Genomic DNA, 21,098 nt, shown 5'->3' on the forward strand with positions numbered 1-21,098 from the left:
AAAGCACTGCAGTCAGGGAAAGTCCCAGATGATTGGAAAATCGCTGTTGTAACCCTCTTGTCCAAGAAAGGATCAAGACAAAAGACGGAAAATTATAGGTCGATTAGCCTAACCTCGGTTGTTGGTTAAGGATGAGCTTTCTAAATTCTTGGAAGTGTAGGGTCAGATTAAAACAAATCGGCATGGATTTAGTAAGGGGAGGTCGCACCTGACAAACCTGTTAGAATTCTTTAAAGAGGTAACAAGTAAGTTAGACCAGAGTTTAGATGTGATCTATCTAGACTTCCAAAAGGCCTTTGATAAGGTGCCTCACGGGAGGCTGCTAAGGTGAGGGCCCATGGTGTTCGAAGTGAGCTGCTGGCATGGATTGGGGATTGGCTGTCTGACAGAAGACAGAGAGTTGGGATAAAGGTTCTTCTTTGGAATGGCAGCTAGTGACAAGTGGTGTCCCGCGAGGTTCAGTGTTGGGGTCGCAGCTGTTCACGTTATACATTAATCTGGATAAAGGGACTGGGGACATTCTGGTGAAGTTTGCCGATGATACGAAGTTAAGCGGACAGGTAGGTAGTCCTGAGGAAGTGGGGAGGCTGCAGGAAGATTTAGACACTTTAGGAGAGTGGTCCAGGAAATGGTTGATGAGATTCAACATGAGCAAATGCGAGGTCTTGCACTTTGGAAAAAAGAATACAGGCATGCACTATTTTCTAAATGGTGAGAAAATTCATAAAGCCAAAGTACAAAGGGATCTGGGAGTGCAAGTACAGGATTCTCTAAAGGTTAGCTTGCAGGTTGAGTCCGTGATTATGAAAGCAAATGTAATGTTGTCATTTATCTCAAGGGGTTGGAATATAAAAGCAGTGATGTGCTGTTGAGACTTTATAAAGCTCTAGTTAGGCCCAATTTAGAATACTGTGTCCAGTTTTGGTTCCCACACCTCAGGAAGGATGCACTAGCACTAGAGGGTGTCCAGCGGAGATTCACACGGATGATCCCTGGAATGGTAGGCCTAACATACAATGAACGGCTGAAGATCCTGGGATTGTATTCATTACAGTTTAGAAGATTGAGGGGAGATCTAATAGAAACTTACAGGATAATGTATGGCATAGAAAGGGTGGATGCTGGGAAATTGTTTCCATTAGGCAGGGAGACCAGGACCCATGAGCACAGCCTTAAGATTAGAGGGAGTCAATATACAATAGAAATGAGGAGGCATTTCTTCAGCCAGAGAGTAGTGGGCCTCTGGAATTCATTGCCATGGAGCGCAGTGGAGGCCAGGACCTCAAGGCAGAGATTGATAAATTCTTGATCGTACAAGGAATTAAGGGATACGAGGAGAGTGCAGTTAAGTGGAATTGAAATGCACATCAGCCATGATTAAATGGCGGAATGGACTCTATGGGCCAAATGGCCTTACTTCCACTTCTATGTCTTATGGTCTTACAGTCTTGTAGATAAATAAATCCCTTCTCTTCTCAGGATGATGGAACTTCAGCAGTAACCTGGGAGAGCAGACAGGCCGTTCCCCTCAATAACAAGTATACCGTTTTGGATACTTGTCGGGGGGGGGGACTTACCAGGGGTAAGCAATGAGGTTCAGGCCTCTGGCACGGAGCCTGTCCCCATTGCTCAGAAGGGAAGGGCGGAGAAAGATAGAGCGATAGTTATTGGGGACTCAATAGTGAGGGGCACAGATAGGCGGTTTTGCGGGGGCGACACAGACTCACGTTTGGTATGTTGCCTCCCAGGTGCAAGGGTGATGTCTCTGATCGTGTTTTCCGGGCCCTTAAGGGGGAGGGGGAGCAGCCCGAAGTCGTGGTCCACATTGGCACCAACGACATAGGTAGGAAGAGGGGTGAGGATGTTAGGCAGGCTTTCAGGGAGCTAGGTTGGAAGCTCAGAGCTAAAACGAACAGAGTTGTTGTCTCTGGTTTGTTACCCGTGCCATGTGATAGAGAGTGCTCTTTGGGAGGGTTTAAACTAACTCTGCAGGGGCATGGGAACCTGGACTGTAGCTTTAGGGTACAGGATCTGGAGTGTAGGGAGGTTAGGAACAAGGCATCGTTCTCGAAGGAGGGTGCCGGTAAACAGGAAGGTGGCTTGAAATGTGTATACTTCAATGCCAGAAGAAATAAGGTAGGTGAACTTGCAGCGTGGGTTGGTACCTGGGACTTCGATGTTGTGGCCATTACAGAGACGTGGGTAGAGCAGGGACAGGAATGGCTATTGCAGGTTCCAGGGTTTAAATGTTTTAGTAGGGTCAGAGGTGGGGGTAAAAGAGGGGGAGGTGTGGCATTGATTGTCAAGGATAGTATTACAGCGATGGAAAGGACGATAGAGGAAGACTTGCCATCTGAGGTAGTTTGGGCTGAGGTTAGAAATAGGGAAGGTGAGGTCACTCTGTTAGGAGTTTTCTACAGGCCTCCTAATAATTCGAGAGACGTAGAGGAAAGTATTGCGAGGATGATTCAGGAGGAGAGTGAAAGTAGCAGGGTGGTTGTTATGGGGGTCTTTAACTTCCCAGATATTGACTGGGAAAGCTATAGCTCGAGTTCGTTAGATGGGTCGGTGTTTGTCCAATGTGTGCAGGAGGGTTTCCTGACACAATATGTAGACAGGCCCACAAGAGGTGAGGCTATACTGGATTTGGTTCTGGGTAATGAACCGTAGCACTTCGGGGACAGTGACCACAACTCGGTGACTTTTACTCTAGTGATGGAGAGGGATAAGTGTGCACTGCAGGGCAAGAGTTATAGCTGGGGGCAGGGAAATTATGATGCGGTGAGGCATGACTTAGGATGTGTGGATTGGAAAAATAGGCTTCAAGGGAAAGACACAAATGATATGTGGAGCTTGTTCAAGGAGCAGCTAGTGGGTGTCCTCGATAGGTATGTAACAGTCAGGCAGGGAGGAAAGGGTCGTGTGAGGGAGCCGTGGTTTAATAAGGAATTGGAATCCCTTGTAAAAGGGAAGAGGGCGGCCTATGTAAAGATGAGGCGTGAAGGTTCAATTGGGGCGATTGAGAGTTATAAGGTAGCCAGGAAGTATCTAAAGAGAGAGCTAAGAGCAGTGAGAAAGGGACATGTAAAGTCCTTGGTTGGTAGGATTAGGGAAAACCCAAAGGCTTTCTATAGGTATGTCAGGAATAAAAGGATGACTAGGGTAGGTATCGGTCCAGTCAAGGATAGTAGTGGGAAGTTGTGCGTGGAGGCGGAGGAGATTGGAGAGACACTAAATCAATACTTTTCGTCAGTATTCACTCAGGAACAGGACACTGTTGCTGATGTGAATATTGAGTCACAAGTGATTAGAATGGATGGCTTTGAGGTATGTAGGGAAGAGGTCTGGGGAATACTGGAAAGGATGAAAATAGATAAGTCTCCTGGGCCTGATGGCATTTATCCTAGGATCCTCTGGGAAGCTCGGGAGGAGATAGCAGAGCCATTGGCCTTGATTTTTATGTCGTCATTGTCTACAGGAATAGTGCCAGAAGACTGGAGGATAGCGAATGTGGTCCCCTTGTTCAAGGAGGGGAGTAGGGAACAGCCCTAGTAACTATAGGCCAGTGAGTCTGACTTCTGTTGTGGGCAAAGTCTTAGAGAGAATTGTAAGGGATAGGATTTATGAACATCTGGATAGGAATAATGTGATCAAGGATAGTCAGCATGGTTTTGTGAAGGGCAGGTCGTGCCTCACAAACCTTATTGAGTTCTTTGAGAAGGTGACAAGGAAGTGGACGAGGGTAAAGCAGTAGATGTGGTGTATATGGATTTTAGCAAGGCGTTCGATAAGGTTCCCCATGGTAGGTTACTGTAAAAATTACGGAGGTTTGGCATTGAGGGTGCATTAGAGGTTTGGATTAGGAATTGGCTGGCTGGAAGGAGACAGATGGTAGTAGTTGATGGTAAAGGTTCATCTTGGAGTGCAGTTACTAGCGGTGTTCCACAAGGATCTGTTTTGGGACCATTGCTGTTTGTCATTTTTATAAATGACCGAGAGGAGGGGCTTGAAAGCTGGGTGAGCAAGTTTGCGGATGACACGAAAGTCGGTGAAGTTGTGGACAGCGAAGAAGGATGTGGCAGGTTACAGCGGGATATAGATAAGTTGCAGAGCTGGGCAGAAACGTGGCAAATGGAGTTCAATGTAGCTAAGTGTGAAGTGATTCACTTTGGTAGGAGTAACAAGAAGATGGATTACTGGGCTAATGGTAGGCTACTTGGTAGTGTGGATGAGCAGAGGGATCTTGGTGTCCATGTACACAGATCTCTGAAAGTTGCCACCCAGGTAAATAGTGCTGTGAGGAAGTCATATGGCGTACTGGGCTTTATTGGTAGAGGAATTGAGTTCCAGAGTCCTGAGGTCATGTTGCAGTTGTATAAGACTCTGGTGCGGCCTCATCTGGAGTATTGTGTGCAGTTTTGGTCGCCATACTATAGGAAGGATGTGGAGGCACTGGAACGAGTGCAGAGGAGGTTTACCAGGATGTTGCCTGGCATGGTAGGAAGATCGTATGAGGAAAGGCTGAGGCACTTGGGCCTGTTCTCATTGGAGAAAAGAAGGTTTAGGGGAGATTTGATAGAGGTGTACAAGATGATTCGGGGTTTAGATAGGGTTGACAGTGAGAACCTTTTTCCACGTATGGAGTCAGCTGTTACTAGGGGACACAGCTTTAAATTAAGGGGAGGTTGGTATAGGACAGATGTTAGGGGTAGATTCTTTATCCAGCAGGTTGTGAGTTCATGGAATGCTCTGCCAGTATCAGTGGTGGGCTCTCCCTCTTTATGGTCATTCAAGCGGGCATTGGATAAGCATATGGCGGTTATTGGGCTAGTGTAGGTTAGGTAGGCTTCAGTCGGCGCAACATCGAGGGCCGAAGGGCCTGTACTGCGCTGTATTGTTCTATGTTCTATGAAACTAATCGAAAAACAGTAACTCTGACAGTGCGGCACTCCCTCAGCACTGACCCTTCGTCAGTGTGGCACTCCCTCAGCACTGACCCTCCATCAGTGCGGCACTCCCTCAGCACTGACCCTCTGACTGTGTGGTGCTCCCTCAGCACTGACCCTCCGACAGTGCGGCACTCTCTCAGCACTGACCCTCTGACTGTGTGGCGCTCCCTCAGTACTGATCCTCCAACAGTACAGCACTCCATCATTACTGACCCTCTGACACTGCGGCGCTCCCTCAGTACTGACCCTCCGACATTGCCCACTCCCTCAGCACTGACCCTCTGACAGTGCCCACTCCCTCAGCACTGACCATCTGACATTGGGCACTCCCTCAGCACTGACCCTCCAACACTGCCCACTCCCTCAGCACTGGCCCTCTGACAGTGCAGCACTCTCTCAGTGCTGATACTCTGACTGTGTGGCACTCCCTCAGCACTGACCCTCTAACACTGCCCACTGCCTCAGCACTGGCCCTCCGACAGTGCAGTGCTCCCTCAGCACTGACCCTCTCATAGCGCGGCACTCTCTCAGTGCTGATACTCTGACAGTGTGGCACTCCCTCTGTGCTCCCACATTTCCATGTGCATGGCCTGATAATACTGTGTTATGTAACTCTGTGATCCTGTCAGTTTGAATGGTTTTCCTATCTTTCCTGTGTGGAATTTGCTTTCGAAGACCAGCCTGTAGCTGCCTCTCTGTCCTTGTTTGCTGAGATTCCTAATGTTCTTGCTTCTGAAGATTGCAAAGTTCCGTACTGCGGAAGCAGAGTTTTTAATTAAGTCCCCAGAGACTCCGGGCAAATCTGTTTGTTATTTACTAAGGGGGTAGTTCATTCAAGGCCAGTAATTAAACCCAGACCACAGCAAAAACACAGTCTGCACAATAAAGGGAGATGAGAGAGAAGGAGGGAAGATTGGGAGACAGACAGAGACACAGAGAAAGAGATAGACAGAGAGATGGAGATAGAGACAGAGACTAGTGACATTGGGAGGACTAGAAAGAAGGTTGTACTGAAAGATTTTGAACAATTGGGAACTCATTTTGAGAGCTGACCCACCAAGGTAATAATCTCTGGTTACATCCTAAACCACAGGCAAACTGACACTCAATAAATAATGTCAAGGAATTAAATGCATGACTCAGAGATTGACGTGGGGAGAATGGGTTTCAGTTCATGGGCACTGACACCACCACTGGGGTAGGAGGGAACTGTTCTGCATGGTTAGGCTTCACTTGAACCAAAGTCCTGGTGAATCAAATCACTGGGGATATAGAGAGAGCTTTAAACGAATCACAGAGGGTCATAGTTCTGGCAAGGGGAAATATAGCTTAAAAAGCAGAAGGATTTGCCAATATGACAGGACGACTGTTTGGATAACAATATGCAAAGTGTGACTGGAAGGGACAGAATGTACAAACGTAGGAACGCAGCAGTCAACAGGTTCGAAAGGGGAAAAATGGCAACCGGGCAAAATAAACTAGTGTAACTAGTGGAGTGCCCCAGGGATCAGTGCTGGGCAACAATTACTTATCAAGTATATTCTAAACGTGGAAGAAGAAAGCGAACGTATTATCAACAAGTTTGTGGATGACACAAAAAGGAGATGGGAAAGTGAGGGTTACTGGGGAGATATGGAGAGGCTGTTTCCCTTTGGGGGAGAGGCTGGGACCACAGGGATGATCTCAGAGTACGGAGTCACCCATTTAAAACAGATGTGGAGGAATTCCTTCTCTCTGAGACAGCGAATCTGAGGAATTCATGACCGCAGAGGGCTGGTGAGGCTCGGTGAGCGAGTATATTCAAGGCTGAGACAGACAGATGTTTAATCAGGAGGGGAATCAAGGGTTAACGGAAAAGGGCAGCACAGTGGAGTTCAGGATTACCATATCAGCCACAATCCCATTGAATGGCAGAGGGGACTATGTCCTATGTCCTTGGCTGTTCCTACATCTTACTGAGAGCAAGAGCATCAGGAATGGTTAAACATGAGGGTGAGGGGAGGGTAGATAATCATGAAGAGGAGGGAGGGGGTGCGCAGAGTGAAACAGAGACAGAGAAGGATAAAGTGGATGTGAGAGGATGGAAGGAGATGGTAGAAAGACAGAGTGAGTGGATGTAGTGACTGTAATGGGGTCAGCCAGGGCGGACCTTATAGAATATGAGTTCCCTGATTGGGGCTGTTAACCAGGTCCAATCAGACAGCCCTGGCTGACAGACATAAACAGGAGTGTCAGGAGTTCTGTTCACTCTCGGAGACGACTCTGAGGGAGCTGGATCAGTGTTAAGGACTCTCCCTGTGTAAGTAAAGGGGGACTTGGTGATGGGATACCAGCCTCTGGGGAATTACTTCAAATGGGTTTTTGACAGCAGACTTGAGGAATAGAAGTGGAATGAACAGGACGGTGGTAGAGAGGGGAAAGAGGGACTGAGGGGAAGAGAAGGGGTGGAAGGAGGAGCGGATTTGAGGGGGAAAGCAGGGGAGGGAGACGAGGAGGGTTGAGAGGTTGGTGTGGGAGATGGACTGAGAGGAGAGAGGGAAAAGATTAGGCAAAGGAAAAGGGGGAAGAGAGGGGGTGGAAGGGGCACATTGAGGGTGGGAGAGAGATAGAGAATGAGTCAGAAGGAGAAGGATGAGTGTCAGGGAAATGAATGAATAAAGACAAGAGAAAATGAGGGAAAGGTGAGAAGGAGTGAGGCTTGGGTAATGAGAGGGTTGGGTGGAAGGAGGGCTGAGGCAGAGAGCTGGGTTCTCAAGGCTGCATTCAGCACTGCACCCTGTATCTGCTGGGTGGCTGGGCAGATGCCCTTAGATGATGGGTAAGGCTGTTAGTCTGGGGAGGGGCGTACTGGGGCACATTGCTGCGGGGGAGGGACGACCGGAAGAGGATGGGGAATGAGAGGACACAGGAGCAGGGAGAAAGAGAAATGAAGGTCAGCTCCCTGAGGCTGACCCTGGCCCCAGCATTTGTCTTGAACAACAGCCAATTAAAAATTTGGAAAAATTGTCATAGGGCTCCGATTAAAATCTTTTTAAAATTCAGCACCTTCGACAGGGCAGCACTCCCTCTTAAACCCATAACCTGTGTCATAAGGTGCGAGAATTATATAGCATAGAAGAGGCCCTTCAGTCCATTTGAGTCTGCCATGACCTAGCCACATGTGACCTCCGCCTTGAATGTTGCAATATTTCAGTGGCTCATCCAGGTACTTTTGAAAGGTTGTGAGGTTCCTCTCTTCAACCCCCCTCCCAGGCAGCACATAGCAGACTCCCACCACCCTCTGGGTGAAAGAACCTTTCCTTAATTCCCCTCCAAATCTCCTTCCTTACGCCTCAGAATGATGTTCCATAAGACCATAAGACATAGGAGTGGAAGTAAGGCCATTCGGCCCATCGAGTCCACTCCGCCATTCAATCATGGCTGATGGGCATTTCAACTCCACTTACCAGCATTCTCCCCATAGCCCTTAATTCCCTTATTATTGACCCTTCAGTAGCAAGGCACCTAGATAGAAACTGTCCCATTGGACAGACGCAGCATGGGTTCATGAAGGGCAGGTCATGCTTGACTAAACTTTTGGAATTCTATGAAGACATTATGAGCAAGGTGGACAATGGGGACCCAGTGGATGTGGTGTACCTAGATTTCCAAAAGGCCTTTGGCAAGATGCTGCACGAGAGACTCCTGCATAAGATAAAGATGCATGGCATTACGGATAAAATATTAGCAAGATGAGAGGATTAGTTGACTAACAGGAAGCAAAGAGTGGGGATAGATGAGTGCTATTCTGGTTGACAATCAGTAACTAGTGGTGTGCCTCAGGGATCAATGTTGGCATCGCAAATACTTGCAATTATTACAGATGTTTTAGAATTGGGGATCACGTGTGGTGATTAAATTACTTACAGTGTGGAAACAGGCCCTTCGGCCCAACAAGTCCACACCAACCCACCCAGACCCATTCCCCTATAGTTACCCCTTCACCTAACAATACAGGCAATTTAGCATGGCCAATTCATCTGGCCTGCACACTTTTGGACTGTGGGAGGAAACCAGAGCAAACCCACGCAGCCATAGGGAGAATGTGCAAACTCCACAGGTGGGAATTGAACCCAGGTCTCTGGCGCTGTGAGGCAGCAATGCTAACCACTGTGCCACCAAAGTGTGTCAGAGTTTGCCGATGACATTAAGATGAGTGGCAGGGCAAAGTGTGTAGAGGACTGTGAAACTTTGCAAAGGAATATAGATCGTTTCAGTGAATGGGCAAAGGTCTGGCAGATGGAATACAATGTTAATAAATGTGAAACCATCCATTTTGGTCAGAGTAAAAAGGATTATTACTTGAATGGCAAAATGTTGCAGCATGCTGCTATGCAGAGGGACCTGGGTGTCCTTGTGCATGAATCACCGAACGTTGGTCTGCAGCTACAGTGTGTAATTAGGAAGGCAAATGGAATGTTGTCCTTCATTGCTGAAGGGGTTGAGTTTAAAGGCAGGGATGTTGTGTTACAGCTGTATAGAGTACTGCTGAGGCCACATCTGGAGTACTGTGTGCAGTTTTGGTTTCCTTACTTGAGAAAGGATGTCCTGGCACTGGAGGGAGTGCAGAGGAGGTTCACTCATTTGATTCCAGGGTTGAGGGGGTTGGTTTACGAGGAGAGACTGAGTAGACCAGGATTATATTCATTGCAATTCAGAAGAATGAAGGGGAATCTTATCAAAACATATAAAATTATGAAAAGAATGGATAAGATGGAAGTAGAGAGGATGTTTCCATTGGCAGGTGAAGCTAGGACAAGAGGGCATAGCCTCAAGATTAGAGGCAGCAAATTTAGGACTGAATTGAGAAGGAACTTCTTCACCCATAGGGTTGTGAATCTCTGGAATTCCCTGCCCAGGGAAGTGGTTAACATTACTCCAGTAAATGTTTTTAAAGCTAAGAACAATATCTTTTGAACAGTAAAGGAACTAAGGGACACGTTGAGGGCACGGGTAAGTGGAGCTGAGGGCACGAAAAGATCAGCCATAATCTGTACGAATGGTGGAAAAGGATCGAAGAGCCGGAGGGCCTCCTCTTGCTCCGATTTCATCTGTGGTATTTAAGCTGCTTCCTAGCCCCCTGTCCAAGCCCCTCATCACCATACTGCCCTCTCTCAGGTCCCCCTTCAGTCTCCTCTGCTCCAAAGAAAGGAGCCTAAGCCTATGCAGCCTCCCTCCATCGCTGAGACACTGTGTCCCAAGCAGCATTGTGGGGAATCACGGTATAGTCCCCTCACCATCGCTGAGACACTGCGTCCCAGGCAGCATTGTGGGGAATCACGGTATAGTCCCCTCACCATCGCTGAGACACTGCGTCCCAGGCAGCATTGTGAGGAATCACGGTATAGTCCCCTCACCATTGCTGAGACACTGCGTCCCAGGCAGCATTGTGAGGAATCACGGTATAGTCCCCTCACCATCGCTGAGACACTGCGTCCCAGGCAGCATTGTGAGGAATCACGGTATAGTCCCCTCACCATTGCTGAGACACTGCGTCCCAGGCAGCATTGTGAGGAATCACGGTATAGTCCCCTCACCATCGCTGAGACACTGCGTCCCAGGCAGCATTGTGGGGCATCATGGTATAGTCCCCTCACCATCGCTGAGACACTGTGTCCCAGGCAGCATTGTGAGGAATCACGGTATAGTCCCCTCACCATCGCTGAGACACTGCGTCCCAGGCAGCATTGTGGGGCATCATGGTATAGTCCCCTCACCATCGCTGAGACACTGTGTCCCAGGCAGCATTGTGAGGAATCACGGTATAGTCCCCTCACCATCGCTGAGACACTGCGTCCCAGGCAGCATTGTGGGGAATCACGGTACAGTCCCCTCACCATCGCTCAGCTCCCCCTCCCCGACGTCCCACCCCAGGAGAGGGGTTTTGACACAGCCCTATGGGTTACTCAAAACCCCCCCCATCCCATCCCAGGAGAGGGGCCTTGACACAGCCCTATGGGTTACTCAAAATCCTCCCCCCCCATCCCATCCCAGGAGAGGGGCCTTGACACTGCCGTATGGGTTCGACTGACCCAGATAATGTTTTGGGGATTCAGGTTGAATCCTGCCATGGCAGGTAGTAGAATCTGAATTCAATAAATAGCTGGAGTGAAGAGTCTAATGATGACCATGAATCCATTGTTGATTGTCAGAAAAACCCAGTACACTACTGCCCCTTTAGGGAAGGACACTGCCATCCTTACCTGGTCTGTGACTCCAGACCCACAGCAACGTGGCTGCCTCTGAAGTGCCCTCTGGCCAATTCGGAATAGCCAATCAATGCTGCCTTGTTCCATGAATGAATAGGTAAAGACACTGAATTCTCTAACAAGCCTGTGTGACAAGTTTCCCTGGGCAATGATGGCAGATTTACTGAGAGGACATGAGAAAGCCTGAGAGGACCAGAAGGCACAGGCTCAGAATAAAGGCAACGATTGAAGACAGAGATGAGGAGGAATTTCTTCTCATACAGTCATCGAGTCCTACAGCACAGAGACAGGCCCTTTGGCCCAAACTGGTCCATGCCAACCAAAATGTCCTTCCACACTAACCCCATTTCCCTGCACGTGGTCCACATCCTTCTAAGCCTTTCCTATCCATGTATTTGTCCAAATGCCTTTTACACGTTGTTAATGGACCCACCTCAACCACTTCCTCTGGCAGCTCATTCCATATGCGTACCACCCTCTGTATAAAAAAGTTGCCCCTCAGGTTCCCTTTGATTCTTTCCCCCTAACCTTAAACTGATGCCCTCTAGTCCTCGATTCCCCAAAGCTGAGAAAAAGACTGAGTACATTCACCCTATCCATGCCTTTCATGATCTTATACACCTCTATAAGGTTTCCGAAACCCCCATCCCTCAGTCTCCTACGCTCTAAAGGGAAAAGTCCAGGCTTGTCCAACCTCGCCCTACAGCTCTAACCATTGAGTCCAGGCAACATCCTTGTAAATTTCTTCTGCACTCTTTCCAGTTTAATAACATCCTTCCTACAACAAGGTGACCAAAGCTGAACATAATACTCCAAGTGCGGCCTCACCAACATCCTGTACAACTGCAACATAACTTCCCACCTTCTATACTCACTGTCCTGACTGATGAAGGCCAGTGTGCCAAAGGTCCCTGTCTACCTGGGACTCCACTTCCAGAGAACCGTGCACCTGAACTCCAAGGTCCCTCTGTCCCACTACACTCCTTACGGCCCAAACATTCACCATGACACTCCAATCTTGATTTGACTTTCCAAAACACAAGACCTCACACTTATCTATATTAAGCTCCATTTACCATTTCTCGGCCCACTTCTCCAGCTGATCAAGGTCCTGCTGCAATTTCTGACAACCTTCCTCACTGTCCACGATACCATCTATTTTAGTGTCATCAGTAAATTAGTAACCATGCCTTGTACATTCTCATCCAGATCATTGACATAGATAATAAACAGCAATAAGCACTCCAACTGGACACAGACCTCCAGTCCAACAAGCAACCTTCCAGTATTACCCTTTGCTTCCTACCATCAAGCCAATTGTATATCCAATTTGCCAGCTCTCCCTGGATTCCATGTGATCTAACCTTCTAGAGCAGCCTACCATATGGAATCTTATCAAAGGAATTATTGAAATCCATATAGACTACAACTACCACCCTGCCCTTGTCCATTTTCCTGGTCACTTCATTTAGTTTTATTTTCATGGTTTAAAGAGGAATATTTGTTCAAAAGTATTTTGTTGACTGTAAAGATCTTTGAGAAGTGTGGTGGCATGTGATACAGGTTTGCACATTGACTGAGGTTTCCTATACTATCGGTTTTGTTAGAACACCATTGCTCCTCTCTCATGTAATCTTGTGTTATTAGAAAATCATCCATTAGCAGCACCATTGAAGCCAATGGGGCCAGAATTGTGTTATCCCCAGTACAGGTAAAGAACACTTGCTTTCTACAAATAATGGTCTGAATTCTTCAACTGAGTTGAGGCCAATTTGTGTTGAAGAAACACGCATTATAGCAGAACTGACTGTACTAACAAATGGATTTCCATCTCGGTTGTCAGACTGGAGTTGGGATTAGGAGCTACTTACCAACGCATTGCCAGGGAGTATTGATTAATCGGAATCCTTCAGGGCAGCTGCAATTCTCTCGGTCCAAACCAAGCTCATCAGGACAGCCACACCCAGTACCATTCCTGACCGCCAGCAAGTTCCCAGGGCAATCCCACATCCTGTGGATCTTCACATCCCCTGCTGAGTAAAAGGAATCCACGTTAGATGGTGCAGCGCAGCAAGGAGCTCCAGAATTCTGAATGTTCCCCAGCAGTACGCCGTGAAATGGATCAGTTTTAATGTCAACCTGTTCCCAACAAACACACACACGAAGTATCAACACAGGGTTACAGAGAGAGAGGGAGAGAGAGTACAGTACCTCTGCTCTTTTAAACTGAAAGTAAACTGAAAAGAAAGCTCCCCTAACATGTTAACATGAAAGTAAAGCTCCCTCTACACTGTCCCCATCAAACACTCCCAGCACGGGACAGCACGGGGTTAGATACACAGCAAATGTCTTTCTACACTGTCCCCATCAAACACTCCCAGCAATGGACAGCACGGGGTTAGATACACAGCAAATGTCTTTCTACAATGTTCCCATCAAACATTCCTCTGTGATAAAAGTCTAATAGATTGAAATTGATATAATCCATGCTCAGTTGCTATTGCAGAAAATTAAAGGTCTCACAACATTTATTAAGTATCTGGAGAAGCATGGGGCACATGCTGGAGCACAGTGGGCTACAGACCAAGTGCAGGAAAATAAGATTAGTATAGTTTGCTGATTCTTGGCCAACACTAACATGGTGGGTCAAAGGGCCTGTACGACTCTATGACTCTCAAAAAGCAAACACCTGAAGAGTAATACTGTAGACTGCGATATGGCAGATTGATTGAGTTAGCTGACAGTTAGACCAGATTACTGTTTGTTAACTCTCTGGCTCAGAGACACTGAACTGGACATGAGCTCGAGATATGGTGCACCCTTGGGAGGAGAGGGATTTCAGCTCAGCTTCCTCTCCATGTTCGTCTGGAGGTTATGGAGAGAGGCAGAGCAGAATGTGGTTGTGGTTGATGTGATCAATGATCGTTGGGCTAGAAATGTGTTTTTGTACATCCCAGCTTAGCACAGACACGAGGCAGTGACGGGGGGCTGCTGCCTTGTAACCAGTTACCAACAACATGACAGCACAGACAGACTGTCCTCTTCAGAGGTTTTAACGTGATGGGCGCGGAGCTGAGGGTGAATGTTGAAGAGCTGTATAAAAACACAGCTATTGCCTGAGAAACATGGGAATGGTCAGAGCTGTGAAAGCAAACCAAGACATGGACCAACACTGTCTCACACATGGGCTGCACTTTCATCTGCCAACTCCAGGTAGAACCAAGAGTAATTTTTGTTCATTTAAGCGGGCATTGGATAGGCATTTGGAAGTTATTGGGCTAGTATAGGTTAGGTAGGACTCGGTCGGCGCAACATCGAGGGCCGAAGGGCCTGTACTGCGCTGTATCCTTCTATGTTCTATGTTCTATGTTCTAATGTGGAGCCGAACTGGCCATTTGTCTGTGTGAAATGGCAAAATTACAACAATTCACACAACAGAGCAGCTACTCCAAGCTACACTCACTTTTAGGAGGAAACTGTTTGAAATTGATTGCACCCTGAATCTCTCTAACAAAGAGAAAATAACTGCAGAAGGTAATTGAAGATACACTTTCAACCCCCACTGAACTCACAGATGGTACATGTTCGATAGTACTGCCCAAGATATAAAAGATCCGTTGATCAACAAAAAGAAACATCGAAAATAGGAGAGAAGGAGGCCATTCAGCCCTTTGAGTCTGATCCACTATTCAATATGGTCATGGCTGATCATCTAACTCAGTCCCCTGCTTCCACTTTCTCCCCATACCCTTCGATCGCTTTAGCCCTAAGAACTATATCTAACTCGATATCTTTGGTATCAAAGCTGCCCTTTGGTAAGGGTGGCATGATGGCTTAGTGGTTAACCCGGATTCGATTCCTGCCTTGGGTGACTGTCTGTGTGGAGTTTGCATGTTCTCCCTGTGTCTGCGTGAGTTTCCTCCCACAGTCCAAAGATGTGCAGACTAGGTGAATTGGCCATGCTAAATTGCCCATAGTGTTCAGTGCATTAGTCAGGGGTAAACATCGGGGAATGGGTCTGGGTGGGTTACTCTTCAGAGGGTCGGTGTGGACTTGTTGGGCCAATGCTGTAGGGAATCTAATCGAAATGCTTTCTGTGTTAGAGAATTCCACAGGCTTCCCACTCTCTGAAAGAAGGCATTTCTCTGCATCGCATCCTAAATGGCATTCCCCATGTCTTTAGACTGTGACCCCTAGTCATTAGGCATATCCTTCCTGTGTGTTTTTCTCTATCTAGTCCTGTTGGAATTATATAGGTTTCTATGAGTGCACCTCTTATTCTTCACATTTCCAATGAATATCGGGAGGAGATGGTCTAGTACTATTATTGTTCGACTATTAATCCAGAGACTTTGATGATATTCTGAGGATCTGGGTTTGAATCCTGCTACAGATGGGACAGTTCAGAGATAAACTCATGTAGAATCCACCTACCAGGCCCTGTGAAGGAAAGGCCGCCAGCATTCTTAAAGATCCACCCCACCCTGGCAATGTTCTTCTACAACCTCTACCATGGGGGAGAAGGTACAGAAGTCTGAACACATGCACCAGCCGGTTTCTACCCTACTGTTGTTAGAATGCTGAATGGACTCTCAAACTCTTAACATTCACCTTGTTTTGTTTTTGCTGCTGTTTACCTATTATTTACTTATCTATGCTATTTAACTCTGTGATCTGCCTGCATTGCTCGCAAGACAAAGCTTTTCACTGTGCCTCGGTACACATGACAATAAATTCAATTCAATTCAATGAACAGTTAGTCCAAGGTGATATATAGTGCAAAGCAAATAGAGTCAATACCCCCCAGAAGATAAGAGGGGAGATGTTAAAGTGCATTTTCCAAAGGAGCTAAGTCAACTGAATCTGAGGAAGCAAGGGATATGCTTTACTGGCCAAAGCTGAGCAAGGAATTCAAAGAGCAGAGCATGTTAGAAGGCACACAACATCCTTGACAGGCTGTGGATGGAGCCAAACCCCTTCACACCCACAGGAATTGATTCCCTCATCACTAGGTACTACATTTCTCACCCCATGGACCAGCTAACTTTAAACATTACTGCAGGATTTGGCAAATACCTGAAACCACACTACAGGCACCTGGCAATCTCACAGGGGTCAGTCTAGGATGTCATCCATCACCATCAGCGGCTCTCCAGCTTGCTTTGTTGGTCCATGTACCCCATTGGCCGATACAGTCCCACACATACACACAACCAGAGAAGCTATTCCTCAGCTAATGATGTGAACTCACCCTCACCACCTCCATCAAGCCTCATCCCATAAGGTCCACAACATCTCAGCAGCACAGCAACAACATAATATACAGGAATGACAGTCCCTGAAGGGACATTATTCAAAGCTGACAACAATATCAGCATCTAACAATACAGACCAGCACCACTTAAAGACTATATGTGCACTATTAACACAGAGATTTAGTGGCTCACTAGGGTAACACACTGGAAATCACTATTCGCTGGAGTCTTCACAATGGTTAAAGATTTCAAAAAGAGGCAGAGTTCCCCAATTTCCCTGTCTTTCAGAACCAGGTTAATGGGAAGCACATTTCACCCCACTGTTTAAGAAAGGAAGGAGGGAGAGAGAGAACGTGGAACCACAGAGCTGTTAGGCTGGTGTCAGTGGTAGGAAAACACTAAAATCTATTTTCAGGGATGATAACTGAACGTGTATAAAATAATGATTGGGCAGAGTCAGCGGTGATCAATAAAAAGGGAATTCTCTGAAGGTAGTGAAGGTGACAAATGGGATGTTGCCCTTTACAGCAAGAGATTTTGAGTTCAGGAGCAGGAATGACTTACTGCAATTATACAGGGCCTTGGGGAGATCACACCCGGAATAGTGTGAGCATATTTGGTCTCCTTATCTAAGAAAGGATGTCCTGGTGATGAAAGGATTACAGCAGAGGGTCACTGGGCTGATACTGGAGACGGTGGGATCTCTGAGGAGAGATTGAGGTGGTTGGGCATATATTCTCTCCAGGTTGGAAAAGGCACTCCCAGGGTTGGGACAGGTAGACAGATAAAGAGGTGCCTAAAGAACCAGGCCGACAGTCTCAGAATAAGGGGTAGGCCTTTCAGGACTGAGGTGAGGAGGAATTTCTTAAATCAGAAGGTGGTGAATCTTTGGAACTCTTTGGCTCAGAGGACTATGGAAATTCAGTCGTGGAGCATCTCCAAGATAGAGATTGATAGATTTCTACATAACAAGGGAAGGGAAAAGGAGGCAGTGCAGGAAGAGTGGTGTTAAGATAGATGGTCCAATTGGGTAAGGGGAGACATAACGGGCTGAATGGTCTCCTCCTCTTGGTGTGTGTCCAGGTCTAAAGCAGTGTTTCCCGTCTCTGGATTAGTGGTGCTAGAAGAGCACAGCAGTTCAGGCAGCATCCAAAGTGCAGCAAAATCGACGTTTCAGGCAAAAGTCCTTCATCAGGAATAAAGGCAGTGAGCCTGAAGGGTGGAGAGATAAGCTAGAGGAGGGTGGGGGTGGGGAGAAAGTAGCATAGAGTACAATGGGTGAGTGGGGGAGGGGATGAAGGTGAAAGGTCAGGGAGGAGAGGGTGGAGTGGATAGGTGGAAAAGGAGCTAGGCAGGTCGGTCAAGTCCGGACAAGTCATGGGGACAGTGCTGAGCTGGAAGGTTGGAACTAGGGTGAGGTGGGGGAAGGGGAAATGAGGAAATTGTTGAAGTCCACATTGATGCCCTGGGGTTGAAGTGTTCCGAGGCGGAAGATGAGGCGTTCTTCATCCAGGCGTCTGGTGGTGAGGGAGCGGTGGTGAAGGAGGCCCAGGACCTCCATGTCCTCCGCAGAGTGGGAGGGGGAGTTGAAATGTTGGGCCACGGGGCGGTGTGCTTGATTGGTGCGGGTGTCCCGGAGATGTTCCCTAAAGCGCTCTGCTAGGAGAGGTCCAGTCTCCCCAATGTAGAGGAGACCGCATCAGGAGCAATGGATCCAATAAATGACATTAGTGGATGTCCAATGTTACTTTAAAAGCTTCCTGTAACGCAGACTCCAGACACCTACCTTGTTGGTGAGATTCAGCCACAGTGATGTTTTCAATGATATTCCCAAAGGACTTGGTTCCATTCTGAGGAAAGAGAGAGACAGTGAGGAATGAACAAAAGGCCAAGAGGAGGAAGAGAGAAAACTGAAAAATAAATTTACAGTGTTAGAGAGATGGGAGGAGTGGGAGATGGAGGCAGTGGATTAAAGTGGGATGATGAACAGGGAGAAGGAGGTTTGGGATGGGGCAAATGGAGGCTGTGAGGGGAGCGGAGCGAGGTTACAGGGCAAGAAGGATTTGGATCAGTCAGCCAGGATCTGTTGGTGAGGATCTGTTAGTGAGGATCTGTTGGTGAAGATCTGTTGGTGAGTATTTGTTAGCGAGGATCTGTTAGTGAGGATCTGTTAGTGAGGATCTGTTGGTGAGGATCTGTTAGTGAGGATCTGTTGGTGAGTATTTGTTAGTGAGGATCTGTTAGTGAGGATCTGTTAGTGAGGATCTGTTGGTGAGGATCTGTTAGTGAGGATTTGTTGGTGAGGATCTGTTAGTGAGGATCTGTTGGTGAGGATCTGTTGGTGAGGATCTGTTAGTGAGGATCTGTTGGTGAGTATTTGTTCGTGAGGATCCGTTGGTGAGGATTTGTTGGTGAGGATCTGTTAGTGAGGATCTGTTGGTGAGTATTTGTTCGTGAGGATCTGTTGGTGAGGATCTGTTGGTGAGGATCTGTTAGTGAGGATCTGTTGGTGAGTATTTGTTAGTGAGGATCTGTTGGTGAGGATCTGTTAGTGAGGATCTGTTGGTGAGTATTTGTTAGTGAGGATCCGTTGGTGAGGATCTGTTAGTGAGGATCTGTTAGTGAGGATCTGTTGGTGAGGATTTGTTCGTGAGGATCCGTTGGTGAGGATCTGTTAGTGAGGATCTGTTAGTGAGGATCTGTTGGTGAGGATTTGTTCGTGAGGATCTGTTGGTGAGGATGTTAGTGAGGATCTGTTGGTGAGGATTTGTTGGAGGAGCCCATCAACAGAGTTAATGAAAATAATCCTGGAAAGTGTGTGTCTGACCAATGATACTGAAGTGATGGAGAGAGGGAGGGAGTGAATGAGGAGGAGGGTAAGGGGATTGGGGGTGAGGCAGGGTGAGGATGGGAGGGTGAGGGGGTGAAGTCACTTACCGAGTGACTGGGTACAGCTGGGGAGCTGCAGATTCCGAGAAAGAGATAAACCCAGAGCGGCAGCGCCATGTCCCGCGGACTCAGCGTCTCCCGGCAGAGAGAGGCCCAGCGTAGAGCTCCGCCACAGGGAGGAGCCCCAGCGCGGAGCTCCGCCACAGGGAGGAGCCCCAGCGCGGAGCTCCGCCACAGGGAGGGGCCCCAGCGCGGAGTGCCACCACAGAGAGGAGGCCCAGAGCGGAGCTCCGCCACAGGGAGGGGGCCCAGCGCAGAGCTCCACCACAGAGGTGTCCTGCGCGGAGCTCCACCACAGGGAGGGGCCCCAGCGTGGAGTGCCATCACAGGGAGGAGGCCTTGCGTGGAGCTCCACCACGGGGGGGGGGGGGGGGGGGGAGAGCAGAACTCCGCCATAGGGAGGGGCCCCAGTGCAGAGCTCCACCACAGAGAGGGGTCCTGTGCGGAATACACAAAAATGGTCCCTGAATCACTGACATCGCACGTGAATGGCCCAGTGTGGAGTGCCAACACAAAGAGGGGCCCAGCATGGAGCTCCAACCCACAGGGAGACCTGGCATGGAGCTCCAACCCACAGGGAGACCTGGCGCGGAGCTCCAAACAATGTGAAGACCTGGCATGGAGCTCCTTTCCACAAGGATTGCCCTGGCATGGAGCTCCAAACCACAGGGAGAGCCCTGGTACAGGGCTTCAAACCAGAGAGAGAGAGAGAGAGACAAGTGCGGAGTTTGAAGCCACCATTGAACCAGGACAATCCTAGAACAAGTCTTCCCATTCCATGGTCTGCATTTGGCAATCACTGCAGAAGATCCTGACTAAGGGCAATCCAGCTAACAGGAGGCTGCCATTAAGGTCCCACCATTCACTGATGTTGCCAACTGTGGCTCCCATCCATTGGGACCATGAAACCCCAAACAGATCGATTGGAACCAGGTCTTTCATCAGACCCTTTACAAGCTGAGGCCCAGGATTTAGTCAGAAATTCTTTCACAAGACCATATAACAACTAAAATCTCTTTCTCAAAGATGGCAGATTGAATTTCCAGATCTGACACTTGGTGATAATTAAAGCAACTTGACTGTAAGAAGAGAAGGAACAAACTAATGATGGCAGAGTACGAGGAGGAATCTGAGACGTAATTAGGAAAACAGAAAATGGAAATGGAGGAAACTAGATTTGGAAATGCAAAAGGAAAGAAAAGGAAGGTAAATGAGAGAAAAATACAGAGAGTATCAGCTGAGAATGATGTAGTTGAAACAGGAGATGTCAGATACTGACAAAAATCAAAAAAACTGCGGATGCTGTAAGTTGGAGATAAAAATTGTTGTTAAAGCTCAGCAGGTTTAGCAGCATCAGTGCAGAGAAATCAGAGTTAAATCTTCAGGTCCAGTAACCCTACCACAGATTAACTCTGATTTCTCTCTGCAGATGCTGCCAGACCTGCTGAGCTTTTTCAGCAATTTCTGTTTTTGACAATTCATGGTCTGGTGGGGTGAACTCAGTCAAAATTTGAAAGGTATACCATCTACAAGGTGCACTGCAAAAATTCACCAAAGATCCACAAACTGCACCTTCCAAACCAACAAACACTTCCATCTAAAAGGACAAGGGCAGCAGGTACATGGGAACACCATCCCTTGCATGTTCCCCTCCAAGCCACTCACCATCTTGACTTGGAAATGTATCTCCATCCCTT

At 47.8% G+C, this 21,098-nt stretch overlaps 1 protein-coding gene across 3 annotated transcripts in view; it reads right to left on the reverse strand.

The window, feature by feature from the left end:
• LOC132815906 (multiple epidermal growth factor-like domains protein 6) overlaps positions 1-19,475 on the reverse strand; it is an 87,893-nt gene extending 68,418 nt beyond the window's left edge. For 2 of the 3 annotated variants that reach the window (XM_060825283.1, XM_060825280.1), the window contains exons 1-3: positions 19,390-19,475; positions 18,239-18,302; positions 13,069-13,230 (exon numbers count right to left, since the gene is read on the reverse strand). In XM_060825283.1, coding sequence (XP_060681266.1) covers positions 13,069-13,230; positions 18,239-18,302; positions 19,390-19,458 — 295 coding nt within the window. In that variant the 5' untranslated portion in view covers positions 19,459-19,475. The remainder of the gene's footprint in view (positions 1-13,068; positions 13,231-18,238; positions 18,303-19,389) is intronic. The other variant, XM_060825281.1, reaches the window with a different exon arrangement.
• Between the last annotated feature and the right edge of the window lie 1,623 nt (positions 19,476-21,098).

Source organism: Hemiscyllium ocellatum, chromosome 5 (assembly GCF_020745735.1).
Source record: "Hemiscyllium ocellatum isolate sHemOce1 chromosome 5, sHemOce1.pat.X.cur, whole genome shotgun sequence".
NCBI classification, from domain to species: domain Eukaryota; kingdom Metazoa; phylum Chordata; class Chondrichthyes; order Orectolobiformes; family Hemiscylliidae; genus Hemiscyllium; species Hemiscyllium ocellatum.